Consider the following 17,344-nt stretch of genomic DNA (forward strand, 5'->3'; position numbering starts at 1 on the left):
AGAATTCCCCTCTTATTCCTTGTGGCACTCACAATGGCTCACTGCAGACAATGCTGCCCAGAGCTTTGCCATCCACCAGCAGGCCACTGCTAGTGGCTCAGACCTTGTAGTATGAAAAGCAATTCCAACTGTTATTGCTTTTGTGGGATAAAACATATATCAGAGTCCTGTCCTTTACAAAGTAATTGTTTGCAGACTTTATTGCAGGGAAAGTTCCCAAGGGTGGCTTCCTGATAAAAGACTGTGGTGCCCAGCTGGTTTCAAATATCCGCAAAGACTCTCGACGAGATTCCTGCTTTGAGCTTATCTCTCCTGGTAATCGCAGTTATGAGGTAATGTCCAGTGTTATAGAACGTCAATTAAAAAGAGGGCTACACAAACCTGCTTAACAATTTTGTAATTCATCTATTAACAGTTCACTGCAGCCAGTCCAGGAGAAGCCAAGGACTGGGTGGAACAAATACAATTTTTGGTAAAAGGTGAGTATAATACATTACACTTTGACCTTAAGAGGACAAGACGTTCTGTTACTTTTCTTGGCATTGTTTTTTTTAATATTTGGCAATGTTGAGGGGTTTTTTTTCATTTCATCTTTGGATGGCTAAAGGGGAATTCCACTCTGATAACTATTACATTGTATTCGGCCCCCAACAATTGCCAAACGCACTTTGTGTATTCAGTGGCAGGCTCAGAGAGCACACACATGACAAATTCCTCCATTTAACTCGAGGGACACAAACCCCCCCCCCCCATTTTGGTGATCATTGGTGGTCAGCAATGGGATCCACAATAATCCAAAAATTATCCTTACTGTTTTAAGAACAGAATTGAAACACACATGATGCACAAGGCTTCTGTCCTGTTTCCCAAGTACATCTTTCCACTTTGAATTAGGTTGTGACATGCTAGTCGTCATCTGAATGTTGATGGCAGCAGTAAAAGAGTGTGATGTTTTTTTCTTGTTGTGAATATTGACCAGAATTAGAAAAATCCTTATTTTTAAGGCAGTCATATTTTGTAAAGCTGTTGTCCAGTGCTGTAAATGACAGCAGGTACAAGGAAGAAGAGAGTAGGTACAGGAGCCACCGTGGGTTCACATATAATAGTTGAGCACAACAGTTTATACTCCAGATTTGAGGAACAATCATATAAATAATTTTTGGATCAGTTCTGGCATTAATCCTTCTGACATTTTGCTATCATGCTGGAGAAAAAAACAAACAAACAAAAAACAGATGGCTGTTCTATAAGAATGAGGCCGTATACAGCAGTGTGATCTGAACATACTCTACTCTCTCCTCTGACGACCACACGGAGGGGGAGAAGATTGCAGGGCACAGGTTCCTGTCTGAAATGGGGATCTCTGGGAACAATAGGCTTTGTACCCCTTTTATCTTACAAATGCAGAAGTCATTATTAATAATAATAAGTCGTATTAGAGGTAAGGGCAGAGTTCTCCTACAAGGTTTCCCTCGGGTTCGCTGGACTCTAGTCAGAACAACACAGCATCAAGACGATCTGTGACCAATTGCTCAGTGATGCCTGGCGAAACAGTCCACATATCCCCAGCAGGATAATGGCGATAGAGGAGAATAATGTATTGCTTCACCTGCACTTATAAGCTTTTTTACTTTAGGGAAGAATGTTCAGGACTTATTCTTGGTAAGGATGGCAACAAATCGGTTAGGTGAAGGCAGACATTTTAGTAGGGATGTGTCATATTAGTTGCCATATGGATGCAATTGTTTGTGAACCCGTCTTGTTTTCTTGCAGATATTATCTCATCCTCTATACCATGTGAAGATGATGATGAGTCTTACGATGATGTGGACAGCCTTAGCTCCTCTCATATGATACACCCTCCACCTCTGAATAGAGCAAGCAGTCCTATTGAGTATGATGATATCTACGAGGTAGTTCCAGGTAAGAGGTTAATTATTTGAAGCCAGGGGCAGCACTCTCTTCCCCACAGGTTGTGTTGTATCCAGCTGCAGAGTATTTGTCTTCACTCATTGTATGCTTCTTTGTTTTATTATGCTAATGAGCATACAGTCTCTGCTGGGGCCATTTCTCGTGTCCCAAGCAGATAAAAAAAACAACATTATTTCCTCAGCAAGTCATCGTCGTTAATGAAGTTTTACAAAAACAGATACAACCAAGGAAAAATAAAATTTCACAGGTGATAAATTTTTCCAATTTCCCTGGCAGAATTGGATCAGATTGTTAAATTAAGAGTGAAGGTGTCTGTTAGACAGCAAGGAGCGGTGATGGGTAATTTTATAGAGTGGAAAATTGAATCAAATTGCTACATTAAAACCCAGCTCCTGTGAGATTTTTCTGTAGTGCCGTCCACTTTGTCACTGTTCAGAGTCCGTGCACAGCTGTGCCGCAGGCTCCTAGTTTCTGCACCGCTGGTCCTTCTGCCACAACTGGCTGGTGTTTTTTCTTTGACTCCCAGTGCCAACTTGGTGCAAGGGAAAGTCATGCAGCTTGCAGAGGGACAAATAAGATGCTCTTCATAAAGAGCAATTTTGGCAGAAATGTCCGCGATCTCCATATGTCCAGCTTTTTTATAGCAGGATCTTCCTTTTGCACACACAGACTGCTAGTATGAAGTGCTAGATACAGCAGCTAGTCACATTTCTGTTTAGAAATCTTTCCACCTGTAATTTAACTAACAAAAATATTTAACTGATAAAAACTGATATACTGTACATTGCAAGAAAATATACATTAAAACCTCATTTCCCAAAAAGTTGAGATGCTGTGTAAAATGTAAACAACACAAGAATACAATGATTTGGAAATATCTTATGGCTATATATTATTCAGAACCGAACATAGAACAGGATAAAAGGTAAAAGTTAGACATTTTTCCATTTTATTTGAAAAAAAATTACACTTTAAGACTTTGATGGCAGCAACACATCTCAAAAACAGTTGGATTGGGCTGTGTCTTCCATTGTGTAGCATCTCCTCTTTATTTTTACAACAGTCTGTAAATGGTTGGGAAGTGAGGAGACTGATTGCTGGAGTTTTGGGACTAGAATGTTGTCACATTCTTGTCTGATGTAGGATTTCAGCTGCTGAATTATGGTCATATTTGCCGGATTTGGTTTCATAATGCACCAAATGTAAAGTATTGGTGAAAGGTCTTGAGTGCAGGTGGCAATTCATTACCATAACTCTTCTTCTGCCGAAGCCATGCTGTTGTGATGGATGCAACACAGGCCGTTCCTGACTTACGAACATTCAGTACAGCCCCTAGTTATAAATGTTAGATGTTCAAAAAATTCTTAATACTGACCACCCTCTGTCTGGTCCTCTTCTCTCCACCGTTGAGCACAGCATCTCCGTCCTCTTCACTATAGGCTGCACGTCACTACCTGTCATAAGGATCGTGGTGTCAACATTATGACCTTATGACACACGAGGACTTCCAGGGCCTCAATGCAGTAGGAACAACTGTCCTATAGTAAAGAGGCCGGATATGCAGTGCTAGATGTCAAAAAGAAGAGGGCTACATGGCGAGATGTGAGGCGGCCAAAGATGTGAGGTGAATATTGGTTAAAAAATATTTTTTTAATAAAAAAAAAAAAAACTTGCTGCCCAGTTGCTTGCCATCTGGTCCTCTTATTTACGTTGTCGCATGCCGCTCCTCTGTCCTTTCCATGTGACGTTGACAAGACGATCTTATGCCTTGCAATAACTTCCCAGGCTTTGGGACAGCTGGAACTACAGGCCTACAGTTAACAGCCTGGACAGTCAGTGCTCTATTGTGGAAGGAATGGGAACAGATGGTGGACTCGAGAGGGGAAAAATTAGATGGATATTAGGTTTGGGTTTTGTTTGTTTTTTTGCCGACTTTTTTCCAACAAGCATGTTATGATCAAATTTACAGAACCTATCTAGTTTGTAACCCAGAGACTGACTGTATGTGGTTTACCATTGTCTTGCTGAACTATGCAAGGCCTTCCCTGAAATAGACATTGCCTGGATAAGAGCATATGTTGTTCTAAGACCTCTATATAATGCTCAACATTGACAGAGTCTTTCAAGATGTCTAAGCTGCCCATGCCATAGGCACTAATGCAACCCCATACCATCAGAGATGCAGGCTTTTTAACAATGCAATGATGATAAGCTGTATGTTACCACTCCTCTTGAGTCCTCAGGACATGCCGTTGCTGGTTTCCATAAAGAATTTCAAATTCTGATTCATCTGACAGAAAGGTTGTATATTTTGTCTCATTTTAAAATATTTTTGGCTCAGAGAAGATAGCATTGTTTCTGGATTGTGTTAATATACGGCTTCTTCTTTGCCCGATGTAGCTTTAACTTGCATTTGAGGATTGCATATTGAACTGTGTTCACAGACAAGGATTTCTGGAAGTATTGCTGAGCCCATGCTATGCACAAGTATCCGTCTCTTCAATTGTGCACATGGATTTCTGCAAAATCTCTTAGGCTATGTGCGCATTTTCCGTCGTCCTACACGCAGTTGTAAACGCACGTTTTAGCCTTAATTGATTTAGCCAAAGTTGCCTTTTTCTGAAATTTAGCGCAGAAAACGCATGCGTATTTACCGTGTTTTAGATGCGTTTTCAGCGCTTTTTGCATGCTTTTTCACCTGTGTTTTGACAGATGCGTTTTGAACATCAAGACACTACTAAATAAAGTTTAAACAGTCAAACAGAATGAAAATGTAGAAAAAAAGGGACAAATCTATATTAATGGGAAAAATAATGGAAAAAGATATATTTAATAAAATTATAGCGTTAATATACATTTTATCGCTAAAATAGCAATAAATGCATATTATTCTTAAATTTAATTGTCGGATTATGTGTGTGTGTAAAGGGATATATCAAATCATTATTTTGATGTCCAAAAAGCATGCGTTTTGGTAGTCCAAAACGCATGTTTTCTGCAATGAAAATGCAGGCAAAACGCAGGAATTTTGATATTTCTTGCTTTTTGCTACTTCTCATTGACTTCAATGTTAACAAAACGCACCACAAATGGCAAAAACAATTGACAGGGTCCTTTTCTGAACGCATGGTTTTTGCCCAAACTTATGCAAATTTTGAGATGCGTTTTGAAACGCAAAGTGCGGACAAGAAATCATGAATTCTCATTGACTTTAATGGAAAACCTAAACGCATGCATTTGGGCACAAAAACGCTGCAGTTCAAAACTGACCCTAAACGCACCTGAAACGCAGGTGAAAACGGAAAGTGCGAACATAGCCTTAATCATTTGTACTGTAGATTATGGGATATTCAAAGTATTTGCAATTTCACTTTGAAGAACATTTTTTATTTTAAAGGTAACCTGTCTGGTCCCTTATGCCCTTCAACCCAGCAGCATTCACATCTGTATGAGTAAATTGCCTGCCTAACCAGCCCTGCATTATATTATTCACTTAACGCAACATTTAAAAAAAGTATTTATAAGCTCTGCTTTTCCTAAGCTAATTAGGGCCTTGACTAGTCGATGGGGCATTAGTTTCCCCAGACTAGTTGACCATCTTTTCATGTTATCATGCCGCTAAGGGCATGATGACATAATTTCCATGAGGCGGCATCATCGCCATGGCCTGGAAATCTTGTGACAGCTCATTTCGGAAGCTTCACTATACATCTGATGTCAAGTGTATGGGTCTCAGTGTCCGCATGATTGAGAGTCCAAAAGCTGTGCTTCCAATCAAGCGCAGTTCGCCTCCCTGAAACTTTGACGTGTACACCCAGCTTTAGAGGTGCAGTGACGCTGCCAAAATGAGCATGCGTGAGATTTCCAGGAGCTAGTGATAATGCCAGCTTATGGAAACCATGTTATCATACCCTCAGTGGCATGATAACATGGAAAAAAGGGCCAACAAGTCTGCTGAACTAAAGGCCCAGTCACACTAAACAACTTACCAGCGATCCCAACAACGATACAACCTGATAGGGATCGCTGGTAAGTTGCTAGGAGGTCGCTGGTGAGATGTCACACTAAGCGATGCTCCAGTGATCCCACCAGCAACCTGACCTGGCAGGGATCGCTGGAGCGTCGCTACACGTGGAAGCATGCTGCGCTTGGTAACTAAGGTAAATATCGGGTAACCAACCCGATATTTACCTTGGTTACCAGCGCACACCGCTTAGCGCTGGCTCCCTGCACACCTAGCCACAGTACACATCAGGTTAATTACCCGATGTGTACTCTGCTACGTGTGCAGGCAGCAGGGAGCCGGCTTCTGTGAATGCTGGTAACCACGGTAAACAGCGGGTAACCAAGAAGCCCTTCCCTTGGTTACCCGATATTTACCTTTGTTACCAGCGTCCGCCGCTCTCACACTGCCAGTGCCGGCTCCCTGTTCCCTGCACTCCTAGCCACAGTACACATCGGGTTAATTACCTGATGTGTACTCCAGCTACGTGTGCAGAGAGCAGGGAGCCGGCACTGACAGCTGAGAGCGGCGGACGCTGGTAACGAAGGTAAATATCGGGTAACCAAGGAAAGGGCTTCTTGTTTACCCGCTGTTTACCGTGGTTACCAGCGTCCGTAGAAGCCGGCTCCTGCTGCCTGCACATTTAGTTGTTGCTCTATTGCTGTCACACACAGCAATGTGTGCTTCACAGCGGGAGAGCAACAACTAAAAAATGGTCCAGGAAATTCATCAACAACCAGCGACCTCACAGCAGGGGCCAGGTTGTTGCTGGATGTCACACTAAGCAAGATCGCTAGCAAGTTGTGCCTCAGCAGCGATGTTACTTAGGGTACCTTCACACTTTAGCGATGCAGCAGTGATCCGACCAGCGATCTGACCTGGTCAGGATCGCTGCTGCATCGCTACATGGTCGCTGGTGAGATGTCAAACAGGCAGATCTCACCAGCGAACAGTGACCAGCCCAAAGCCAGCAGCGACGTGCAAGCGACGTTGCGCTTGCACGGAGCCGGCGTCTGGAAGCTGCGGACACTGGTAACTAAGGTAAACATCGGGTATGGTTACCCGATGTTTACCTTAGTTACCAGCTCACACCGCTTAACTTAGCGTGTGCAGGGAGCAGGAGCCGGCACTGGCAGCATGAGAGCTGCGGAGGCTGGTAACGAAGGTAAATATCGGGTAACCACCTTGGTTACCCGATGTTTACCTTGGTTACAGCTTACCGCAGGCTGTCAGACGCCGGCTCCTGCTCCCTGCACATTCAGGATTGTTGCTCTCTCGCTGTCACACACAGCGATGTGTGCTTATCAGCGGGAGAGCAACAATAAAAAAACGAACCAGCACTGTGTGTAACGAGCAGCGATCTCACAGCAGGGGCCAGATCGCTGCTCAGTGTCACACGCAGCGAGATCGCTAATGAGGTCACAAAAAACGTGACTCAGCAGCGATCTCAGTAGCGATCTCGCTGTGTGTGAAGTACCCCTTAGTGTGACGGTACCTTAACGCTGTGTGGATTTGTCAAAGCCCTAATTAGCAATGGAAAAGCAGAGCATATAAATACTTTTTGTAAACATCAATTAAGTGAATAACATTCTACAGGGCTGGTTAGGCAAGGAATTTAGTCATACAGATGTGAATGCTGCTGGGTTGGAGGGCATAAGGGACCTGACAGGTTACTTGTTAAATCGTTCCACCATTTTTTAGACGTAGTTGTTCACAGATATACATTTCTGATCTGTGTGCTATATTCTGTTGTGAATAACATATGGATGTGATTTCAAAATCATTGCATTCTTGTTTTCTTTACATTTTAAAAAGTTTCCCAACTTTTTGGGAATTGGGGTTACACACACACACACACACATATATATATATATATTGTTATATATTTTTTCCCCTCACCCATGACAGCACCCTTATATCACGTGGTGCTGTCATGGGTTCTGGAAAAACCGGCTACCGGTAAGTAACCGTTGTGTATCTGTCTCCATCTCTGTCTGTCTGTCTCTCTATCTCTGTGTCTGTCTCTATATGTGTTTCTGTCTGTCTCTCTCTTTCCCTGTCTGTCTCTTTCCCCGTCTGTCTCTTTCCCCGTCTGTCTCTTTCCCCGTCTGTCTCTTTCCCCGTCTGTCTCTTTCCCCGTCTGTCTCTTTCCCCGTCTGTCTCTTTCCCCGTCTGTCTCTTTCCCCGTCTGTCTCTTTGCCCGTCTGTCTCTTTGCCCGTCTGTCTCTTTGCCCGTCTGTCTCTTTCCCCGGCTGTATCTTTCCCCGGCAGTATCTTTTTTCCGGCTGTCTCTTTGCCCGGCTGTCTCTTTGCCCGGCTGTCTCTTTCCCAGACTGTCTCTTTCCCAGACTGTCTCTTTCCCAGACTGTCTCTTTCCCAGACTGTCTCTTTGCCCGACTGTCTCTTTGCCCGACTGTCTCTTTGCCCGACTGTCTCTTTGCCCGACTGTCTCTTTGCCCGACTGTCTCTTTGCCCGACTGTCTCTTTCCAGGGCTGTCTCTTTGATCGTCTGTCTCTTTGCCGGGCTGTCTCTTTGCCGGGCTGTCTCTTTGCCGGGCTGTCTCTTTGCCTGTCCGTCTCTTTCGAGAGCTGTCTCTTTGCCCGTCTGTCTCTTTCTCTCTGTCTCTTTCCCTGTCTGTCTCTTTCCCCGTCTGTCTATTTCCCCGTCTGTCTCTTTCCCCGTCTGTCTCTTTCCCCGTCTGTCTCTTTCCCCGTCTGTCTCTTTCCCCGTCTGTTTCTTTGCCCGTCTGTCTCTTTGCCCGTCTGTCTCTTTCCCCACCTGTCTCTTTGCCCGGCTGTCTCTTTGCCCGGCTGTGTCTTTGCCCGGCTGTGTCTTTGCCCGGCTGTGTCTTTGCCCGGCTGTGTCTTTGCCCGGCTGTCTCTTTGCCCGGCTGTCTCTTTGCCCGTCTGTCTCTTTGCCCGGCGGTCTCTTTGATCGGCTGTCTCTTTGCCGGGCTGTCTCTTTGCCGGGCTGTCTCTTTGCCGGGCTGTCTTTTTGCCGGGCTGTCTCTTTGCCTGTCTGTCTCTTTCGAGAGCTGTCTCTTTACCCGTCTGTCTCTGTCTGTCTCTTTCCACATCTGTCTCTGCCTGTCTCTTTTTGTCTCTCTCTATCCGTCTCCCCACCAACATCATATTACTTCACACCCTAGCTTCTTATACTAACAGTTTATTTTGTTCCTATAGCAATCACTGACAGTTGCTATTAATAACCTATAGCTCCCACCTCCATTCAGTTTAATGGGAGCAGGATTTTGGAGATTAACTGTAAAGCGCGGGGTTAAATTTTCCCATCAAAACATAGTCTACGACATTCCCTGGGTTACATGAGGCGTCTGTGCAAAATTTCGTGATTGTAAATGCGACGGTGCGGATTCCTTTAGCGGACATACACACATACACACACACATACACACATACATACACTGAGCTTTATATATTAGATATCAATGTATATATATGATGCATGGTTTTAGAAGTATTTTAAAAATATAAATATGAAAATTATAATGTGCATTTTTATTTATCCCCTTGTAGTGTGATACCCCCAAATAAAATCCTGAGTGACCAATTGCCTCCAGAAGTCCTCTAATTAGTAAATTAAGTTTACCTGTGTGTAATTTATACTCTGTATAACTACAACTGTTCTGTGCCTCAGAGTTTTGTTTGAGAACATTAGGGATCAGACAGCAGTATGAAAACCAAGAAACACACAAGAAAAGTCAGGAATAAAGTTGTAGAGAAGAATAAGGCTACAAGCGCACGCAGCAGTTTTTTCTGCACACAAACTGCAACCCAAACTGCACCATGTCACAGAGAGTCTGGAAATATCTTAAAAAACGCTTGTAATGCAGGTGCGGTTTTGGTGCCAAAAGAGCACCAAAAACGCAAGTAAAACGCACCAAATTGATAACATGCGTTTTTCCTTGCGTTTTTCATGCACATTGATTTCAATGGGTGACAAAAGTTGACAAAAACGCAAGAAAAAAGAATGTTGCTTCTTTTTTGTCACAAACTTTTGTAAAAAAAAAAACTAAGAAACTGCAACGTGCGCACAGCAAATTTGACTTCTCATAGACTTTGCTGGGAAGTCAAATGTCAGAAAGTTCTGACCACAAAACTGCATCAAAAAATGCGACAAAAACGCAGCGTGCACATGTTCCCTAAGGCCCCATGCGCACGCTGGAGTGTTTGGTGTAGTTTGTGGTGACCTTTTAGGCTATGTCCGCACGTTGCTTTTCACCTGCTTTCTACCTGCTTTTTTGCTGCTTTTTCAACTGCAGCGTTTAATGCCAAAATGGTTGTGTTCTGCTTTTCAAGCAAAGTCTATGCGAATTTGGGTTTCTTGTCCGCACTATGCAGTTCAAACTGCAGCCTTTTTGTTGCAGAACTTTGGTCAAAAACTCAGCTTTGCAGTGCAAAACCCAAATGGCAAATACAATTGACATGTCAATTGTTTTTGCCATTTGGGTTTTGCACTGCAAAGCTGAATTTTTGACCAAAGTTCTGCAACAAAAAGGCTGCAGTTTGAACTGCATAGTGCGGACAAGAAACCCAAATTCCCATAGACTTTGCTTGAAAAGCAGAACACAACCATTTTGGCATTAAACGCTGCAGTTGAAAAAGCAGCAAAAAAGCAGGTAAAAAGCAACGTGCGGACATACCACAAACTACTTGATTTTCTTTCCTCAGCAGAGTCTATGAGATTTCAGATTTGCTGTGCGCACGTTGCTTTTGTTTTAGCTGCATTTTTGTGGTGACCACAAAAATACAGTTTGTCAATTCTTTTTGTGTTTTTCCCTGCATTTTCACCCATTGGTGATAAAAATAATGCATCAAAATCTATGGTCAAAAAACCGCACCAAAACACGTGTTATTGCATGCATTTTTTTGCCACAAGATCTGTTTTTGTGGCCATAGGGTGCATTTTTGTGGTTACGACAAAACTGCAGCGTGCGGACATACCCTAAAGCAGGATTAGGTTATATACACTGTGTGCAGAATTATTAGGCAAATGAGTATTTTGATCACATGATAATTTTTATACATGTTGTCCTACTCCAAGCTGAATAGGCTTGAGAGCCAACTACCAATGAAGTAAATCAGGTGAGGTGCATCTCTGTAATGAGGAGGGGTGTGGTGTGGTGTAATTACATCACCCTATATAAGGTGTGCTTAATTATTAGGTAACTTCCTTTCCTTTGGCAAAATGGGTCAGAAGAGAGATTTGACAGGCTCTGAAAAGTCCACAATTGTGAGATGTCTTGCAGAGGGATGCAGCAGTCTTGAAATTGCCAAACTTTTGAAGTGTGCCCACCGAACAATCAAGCGTTTCATGGCAAATAACCAACAGGGTTGCAAAAAAAGTGTTGGGCAAAAAAGGCGCAAAATAACTACCCATGAATTGAGGAAAATCAAGCGTGAAGCTGCCAAGATGCCATTTGCCACTAGAACCAGTTTGGCCATATTTCAGAGCTGCAACGTTACTGGAGTATCAAAAAGCACAAGGTGTGCCATACTCAGGGACATGGCCAAGGTAAGGAAGACTGAAAAACGAGCACCTTTGAACAAGAAACATAAGAGAAAACGTCAAGACTGGGCCAAGAAATATCTTAAGACTGATTTTTCAAAGGTTTTATGGACTGATGAAATGAGAGTGACTCCTGATGGGCCAGATGGATGGGCCAGAGGCTGGATCAGTAAAGGGCAGAGAGCTCCACTCAGACGCCAGCAAGGTAGAGGTGGGGTACTGGTTGGGCTGGTATCATCAAAGATGAACTTGTGGGACCTTTTCGGCTTGAGGATGGAGTGAAGTTCAATTCCCAAAAGTACTGCCAGTTTCTGGAAGACAACTTCTTCAAGCAGTGGTACAGGAAGAAGTTTGTATCATTCAAGAAAAACATGATTTTCATGCAGGACAATGCTCCATCACATGCATCCAACTACTCCACAGCGTGGCTGGCCAGTAAAGGTCTAAAAGATGAAAAAATAATGACATGGCCCCCTTGTTCACCTGATCTGAACCCCATAGAGAACCTGTGGTCCCTCATAAAATGTAAGATCTACAGGGAGGGAAAACAGTACACCTCTCGAACAGTGTCTGGGAGGCTGTAGTGGCTGCTGCACGCAATGTTGATCGTAAACAGATCAAGCAACTGACAGAATCTATGGATGGTAGGCTGTTGAGTGTCATGTCTGCATGCCAAATGTTTATTTCTAAATTTTGTGCAGTTATATTGGTTTACCTAGTGAAAATAAACAAGTGAGATGGGAATATAGTTTGCATTTATTAAGTTGCCTAATAATTCTGCACAGTAATAGTTACCTGCACAAACAGATATCCTCCTAATATAGGCAAATCTAAAAAAAAACACTCCAACTTTCAAAAATATTAAGCGTTGATATTTATGAGTCTTTTGGGTTGATTGAGAACATAGTTGTTGATCAATAATAAAAAAAATCCTCTAAAATACAACTTGCCTAATAATTCTGCACACGATGTATAAATACCCCAAGCTTTGAACATCTCACGGAGCACTGTTCATTCCATCATCCAAAATTTGAATTAGGATTGCACAACTGCAAACCTACCAAGACATGGCTGTCCACCTAAAGTTACATTCCAAACAAGGAGAGCAGTAATTAGAGAAGTAGCCAAGAAAGCCATGGTCACTCTGCAGGAGCTGCAGAGATCTACAGCTCAGGTGAGAACATCTGTTGCTATTCACAGACGCTCTCTATCCAATCTCACTGAGTTCAAGCTATTTTGTAAAGAAAAATGGGCAACAATTTCATCCTTTAGATGTGCAAAGCTGGTAAAGACATACCTAAAAAGACTTGTAGCAGTAATGCAAAATGCTATGTGTGACAGAAAACTTAACACTGCACATTACCCTGAAAACTCCATCCCCACAGTCACACCAGGATGATGCCAAGAATAGGGAAACTGGTCAGAGTTGATAGGAAGATGGATGGAGCTAAATAAAGGGAAATCCTGGAGGAAAATCTTTAAAGCTCACAATCAGGATTAGTAACGTTTTGGAAGCACCATATTTTGGCTGCGCTGTACAGTACATGCACAGTGGATGGGAGTAATAGAAATCCATGCCCACTGTGCTTTTTAACGCTGTGTAAACTGACCTATGGTGCGAATTTCCAATCCGCACCATGTCTTGAGTCTCCTGCACGAGAGAATGTAGCGGACGCAGTGACAAATATGCTGCTTCCAGATCGCCACATAAGGGCTTTTTTCCATCTGCGATTTTCATGGGTGAGTGCAATCCGATAAATCGGATTGCACTCGCACCAGTGTTAATCAATGAGGCAGTTTCCTCTGTCCTGTTTTTGCTCCAAACGAATCTTGCTTTCGGTGCAATCGCAGCATGCTGCGTTTTGCACCGAGTCTCGGCTCACGTGTGTGTATAAAATCGCACTGCACTCGCATGTTATGCGACTGCGGTGTGGTGCACACAGAGAAAGACAATGGAGGAGATGGGGAGAAAGTGCTCCCTCCATCTTCTCCGTTCCTGTGATGCGATCACATGATCGCATCTCAGTCGCATGACCCTCGGCTGACACCTCCAGCAGAGGGTCATTAGCATATCGCTTCCAATGCTCCCGCATTGGAAGCAGTACACAAATGGAAAAGAGCCCTAACCCTGTTCATGGGCTAGTACACTTAGAGGCTGCAAGAGACTTGAGGCTGATGCACAGTTTCACATTCCAGCAGGACAACAACCCTAAACATATTGCTAGAGTTACAATGGAATAGTTTAGATCAAAGCATATTCATGTGTGTGAATGGCCCAGTTACAGTCCAGACCGAAATCCAATTGAGAATCTGTGACAAGACTTGAAAATTGCTGTAAACAAGCCCTCCCCATTCAGTCTCTATGATCCAAAGCTATTTAGCAAAGAAGAAGTGGCAAAAATTTCAGTCTTTAGATTTTCAGAGCTATTAGAGACATACCCCAAAAGACTTTCAGTAGTAATTGCAGCGAAAGGTGAACGTACAAAGTATTGACTCAGGGGGCTGAATCTAATTGCATGACACAATTTTTAGATTTATTATTTTAAAATATGTAGAAAACCATTATTTATTTACTTTACCCTTCAAAAACACTTGCTACATTGTGTCTGTGTATCACATAAAATCCAAATAAAATACATTTCAGTTTGTGGTTGTAATGTGAAAAAATGAGGAAACGTTCACGGGGTATGAAATACTGTACTGAATGGGCTGTTTAATGGGTTGTCCTAGTTTTGTTTTATTATAAAATGAGCCCACAGAGGCCTGTAAGTTAAAAAAGAAAAACATATACTCCCCTACTGGATTCCACCATTCCTTTCTTTATGTCCTTTTCCAGTCACAACTTTTTCTTAAGGCAGGGGACATCATGTGACCACAGCCATTGATTGCCTGCAGTGGTCACCTTCTGGCTAAGCCGAAGGAGTCTTCTAGCTCTCTGTTGTAGCACACTTAGAAAGTGACGTATGCAGCTAATTTGTTGGATCTGATTGCCTGTAGCACTCAAGTGATGTTCCCCGTTTGAAGAGCTAGCCAAGAGACTGGCAGGCTACACAGGTAGTTGTGCATTGAAATGGCACAGGTCCAGTAGGTCAGTAGGTGGGTAGCTGTGTTTTTTTTCTTTAATATTAGGATGACCATGAGAGCATTAAATTTGTGGACAGCCCCTTTAAAACAAAAAAATGGAAAGCTGGTGAAAGCGGCTGTGTGTAGTGTATTATATTAGGCATTATTTTTTATTATAGCTGCTATATTTTTCATGATTCTGTGCCATGGGGTAAAGATCTTAAGTACAATTATGAGGGACAAGACAGAAACAGGATAAGAATGTAAAAAAAAATATAAAGGAGAAGGGAGTGTAAGTAAAAATAAGCTGTAGAAGTTGGTCAAATATAGGAATATATAAATGTCTGTGCCCATTTTACATGCACAGTTCTTTTTAGACTACAAAACCGAAAATTCACCTGAAACATAATGCATGTGAGACGTTCCACCCATAAGGAGTTATCAGTAAGAGCCAGCTTTGGGATTACTGTCATGACTTCACCATAGTATGTGTAAAATATATACTGTCATAAAAAGTCATTGTGTGATGGGATTCTAATCAACTGCCTTCTGATGTGATTGCATGCATTACACAAAGACCAAATGTAAGATGGATTCCTATCTTAGTATATTAATCTATCAGAGCTGACCTTCTTTCTGTGCTCGAGACCTTTCGAGCCCTCCTGTCGTCTTGGAGATGAGCTGGAATACAGCTAGAAGACTGAGGCCATTAATGGCAATAAATGTGGATGAGCACAGAGACTGTCTGCGATTACAGCAAGAAAAAACCCAGCTCTCTGGAGAGACTTCCCGTAAGGCAGCAAGAAAGTGAGACAGATCACTTTGTAGCCCTATGGGAGCTGCACAGCAGGACTGGGATACTTTTACTGGCCTGCTCCATTTGGAGGGGGCAGTATCACTTAGCACAGTGCCAGGAAGACACTCCGCTAAAGCTTCACCTTACCTGATCACATGGGAGGGAGCAGGTGCCTACAAGAACTGAAACCTGCTCAGCATCAGTGGGTGTGGAGAGCGTTTCATTATTAATGCTGTGCTTAGAATACCACTTATTTTGTACCTATCTTACTAAACTAATTTTTATTTTGTCACTTTCATTTAATAATTCATATTTATGATGAATCTCGTTAAACCAATGACATTGTATTAGCTCCTTTTAAAAAATGGAGCTAAGACAGTGTCATTGGTTTAACGAGCTTCATCATAAATATGAATTATTTTTTAAATATTCAGCTCTATTACTCCGAAGAAGAATCCTCTGTAAATGCATCCTGTTACATGTAAAATTTACAGCTTTACCACTAAAGGGAAGAGAGATTTTGTGAAGATCCAGTTAGATTCACAAACACATCTTGCGGCAGGATAGGATTATGATATTTACCAGTTTTTGTACCCAATAATCTTACAATGAACTGTCACGTAACCCTCTCCATATATGTATGTCTTTCATAGGAGTATAAAAAAATAAAGACCTCCAATGGCAGAACAGCAGCAAAAAATTATAATACACCTACTTTGTCTGAAAGATACTTGTAAATCCATGATGTGAAAAGGGAAGGCATGAACCCAGCTCACCTGTAGTGGTATGAGTAGAAATGGAGCACCGAACACCGCTCTGACAACATGGTGATCAAAATAAGAGAAAAGGAGGGATTCAGGTCGAAATAGAATGAAAAACCTTAAAGGGAACCAATCATCAGGATTTTCATATACAGTGGAACCTTGGTTAACAAGAACAATCCGTTCTGGGAGTGTGCTTGTCAACCAAGTTACTCGTTCAGCAAAGTAAGATTTCCCATAGGAAATCATTGCAATGCAGACAATTTGTTATACAACTTGTTAAATGTCCCATCCTGGTCCCCTATTGTGTCATTCCACACATGCACAAACACACACAAACTCACACAAGCACGCACACGCACATATTATGCTCACCTTATCTTCCGTTCCATCGACGGTCTCCTGAGACTTGCTGTTCTCCGGCACGGGCTATGTATTGGGTTACCATAACGACGAGGGAAGAACTTCCGCTGCCAGAGCGCTGACGTCAAAGGCAGGAGCCGCTTGCCTCTGATTGGCCAGCGCGCTGCCTTTGAGTAGCGGTGACAAAGGAAGTTCCTGCTTCGACGCAATGGTTGCCGATGCACAGCCTGGAGTGGAGCGGCGAACTACAGGACCCAGGAGGCCGGCGATGGAACTGAAGGTACACATATTATGCTCACCTTACCTTCCGTTCCATCGCCGGCCTCCTGGGCCTTGTAGTTCGCCACGAGGACGTCGCGATGTACCAGCGGACTACAAGAACCATGAGGCCGGCGGTGGAACGGAAGGTAATAATACAATATTATTATTGTATGTGTGTGCGTGTGTGTGTGTTTGTGCGTGCTTGTGTGTGTTTGTGTGGACTGCAAGTGCTGGTCAGAGCGCAGTGGATGTACGGAACCGGAAGTGTGTGCGGTGAGTATTTTGCTCGTACAGCAATGCTTTCTCGTAAACCGAGTTACAAATTTACAGAAAGCTTTGCTTGTTAAGCGAAATTCTCGTTAAGTGGGTTACTCGTTAAGCGAGGTTCCACTGTATAACCTAAAGCCAGTGCTATACTGGCACTATCAAGCGGAATCTTTACATACCTTTAGTGGTCAGCTCAGATGTATAGGTTTTGATATATAAGAAAGTAAAGTTTATAAAATCATCAGCTTCTTGAGTGACAGCAGCTGAGGATCAGTTAATATCTGGGGGGTATTCATAGACATCCCCTCCCCCTGTTACAATTAGCATAAGTATTATACAACCAATTTAACAGTTCACTAGCAGGGCCTGTG

At 42.8% G+C, this 17,344-nt stretch overlaps 1 protein-coding gene across 4 annotated transcripts in view; it reads left to right on the forward strand.

The window, feature by feature from the left end:
• Window positions 1-17,344, forward strand: part of SKAP1 (src kinase associated phosphoprotein 1) — a 962,073-nt gene that overhangs the window by 759,821 nt on the left and 184,908 nt on the right. For 3 of the 4 annotated variants that reach the window (XM_075350053.1, XM_075350056.1, XM_075350055.1), the window contains exons 7-9: window positions 196-332; window positions 416-479; window positions 1,774-1,923. In XM_075350053.1, the coding sequence (XP_075206168.1) occupies window positions 196-332; window positions 416-479; window positions 1,774-1,923 (351 nt within the window). The remainder of the gene's footprint in view (window positions 1-195; window positions 333-415; window positions 480-1,773; window positions 1,924-17,344) is intronic. The other variant, XM_075350054.1, reaches the window with a different exon arrangement.

Source organism: Anomaloglossus baeobatrachus, chromosome 5, assembly GCF_048569485.1.
Source record: "Anomaloglossus baeobatrachus isolate aAnoBae1 chromosome 5, aAnoBae1.hap1, whole genome shotgun sequence".
NCBI lineage: Eukaryota > Metazoa > Chordata > Amphibia > Anura > Aromobatidae > Anomaloglossus > Anomaloglossus baeobatrachus.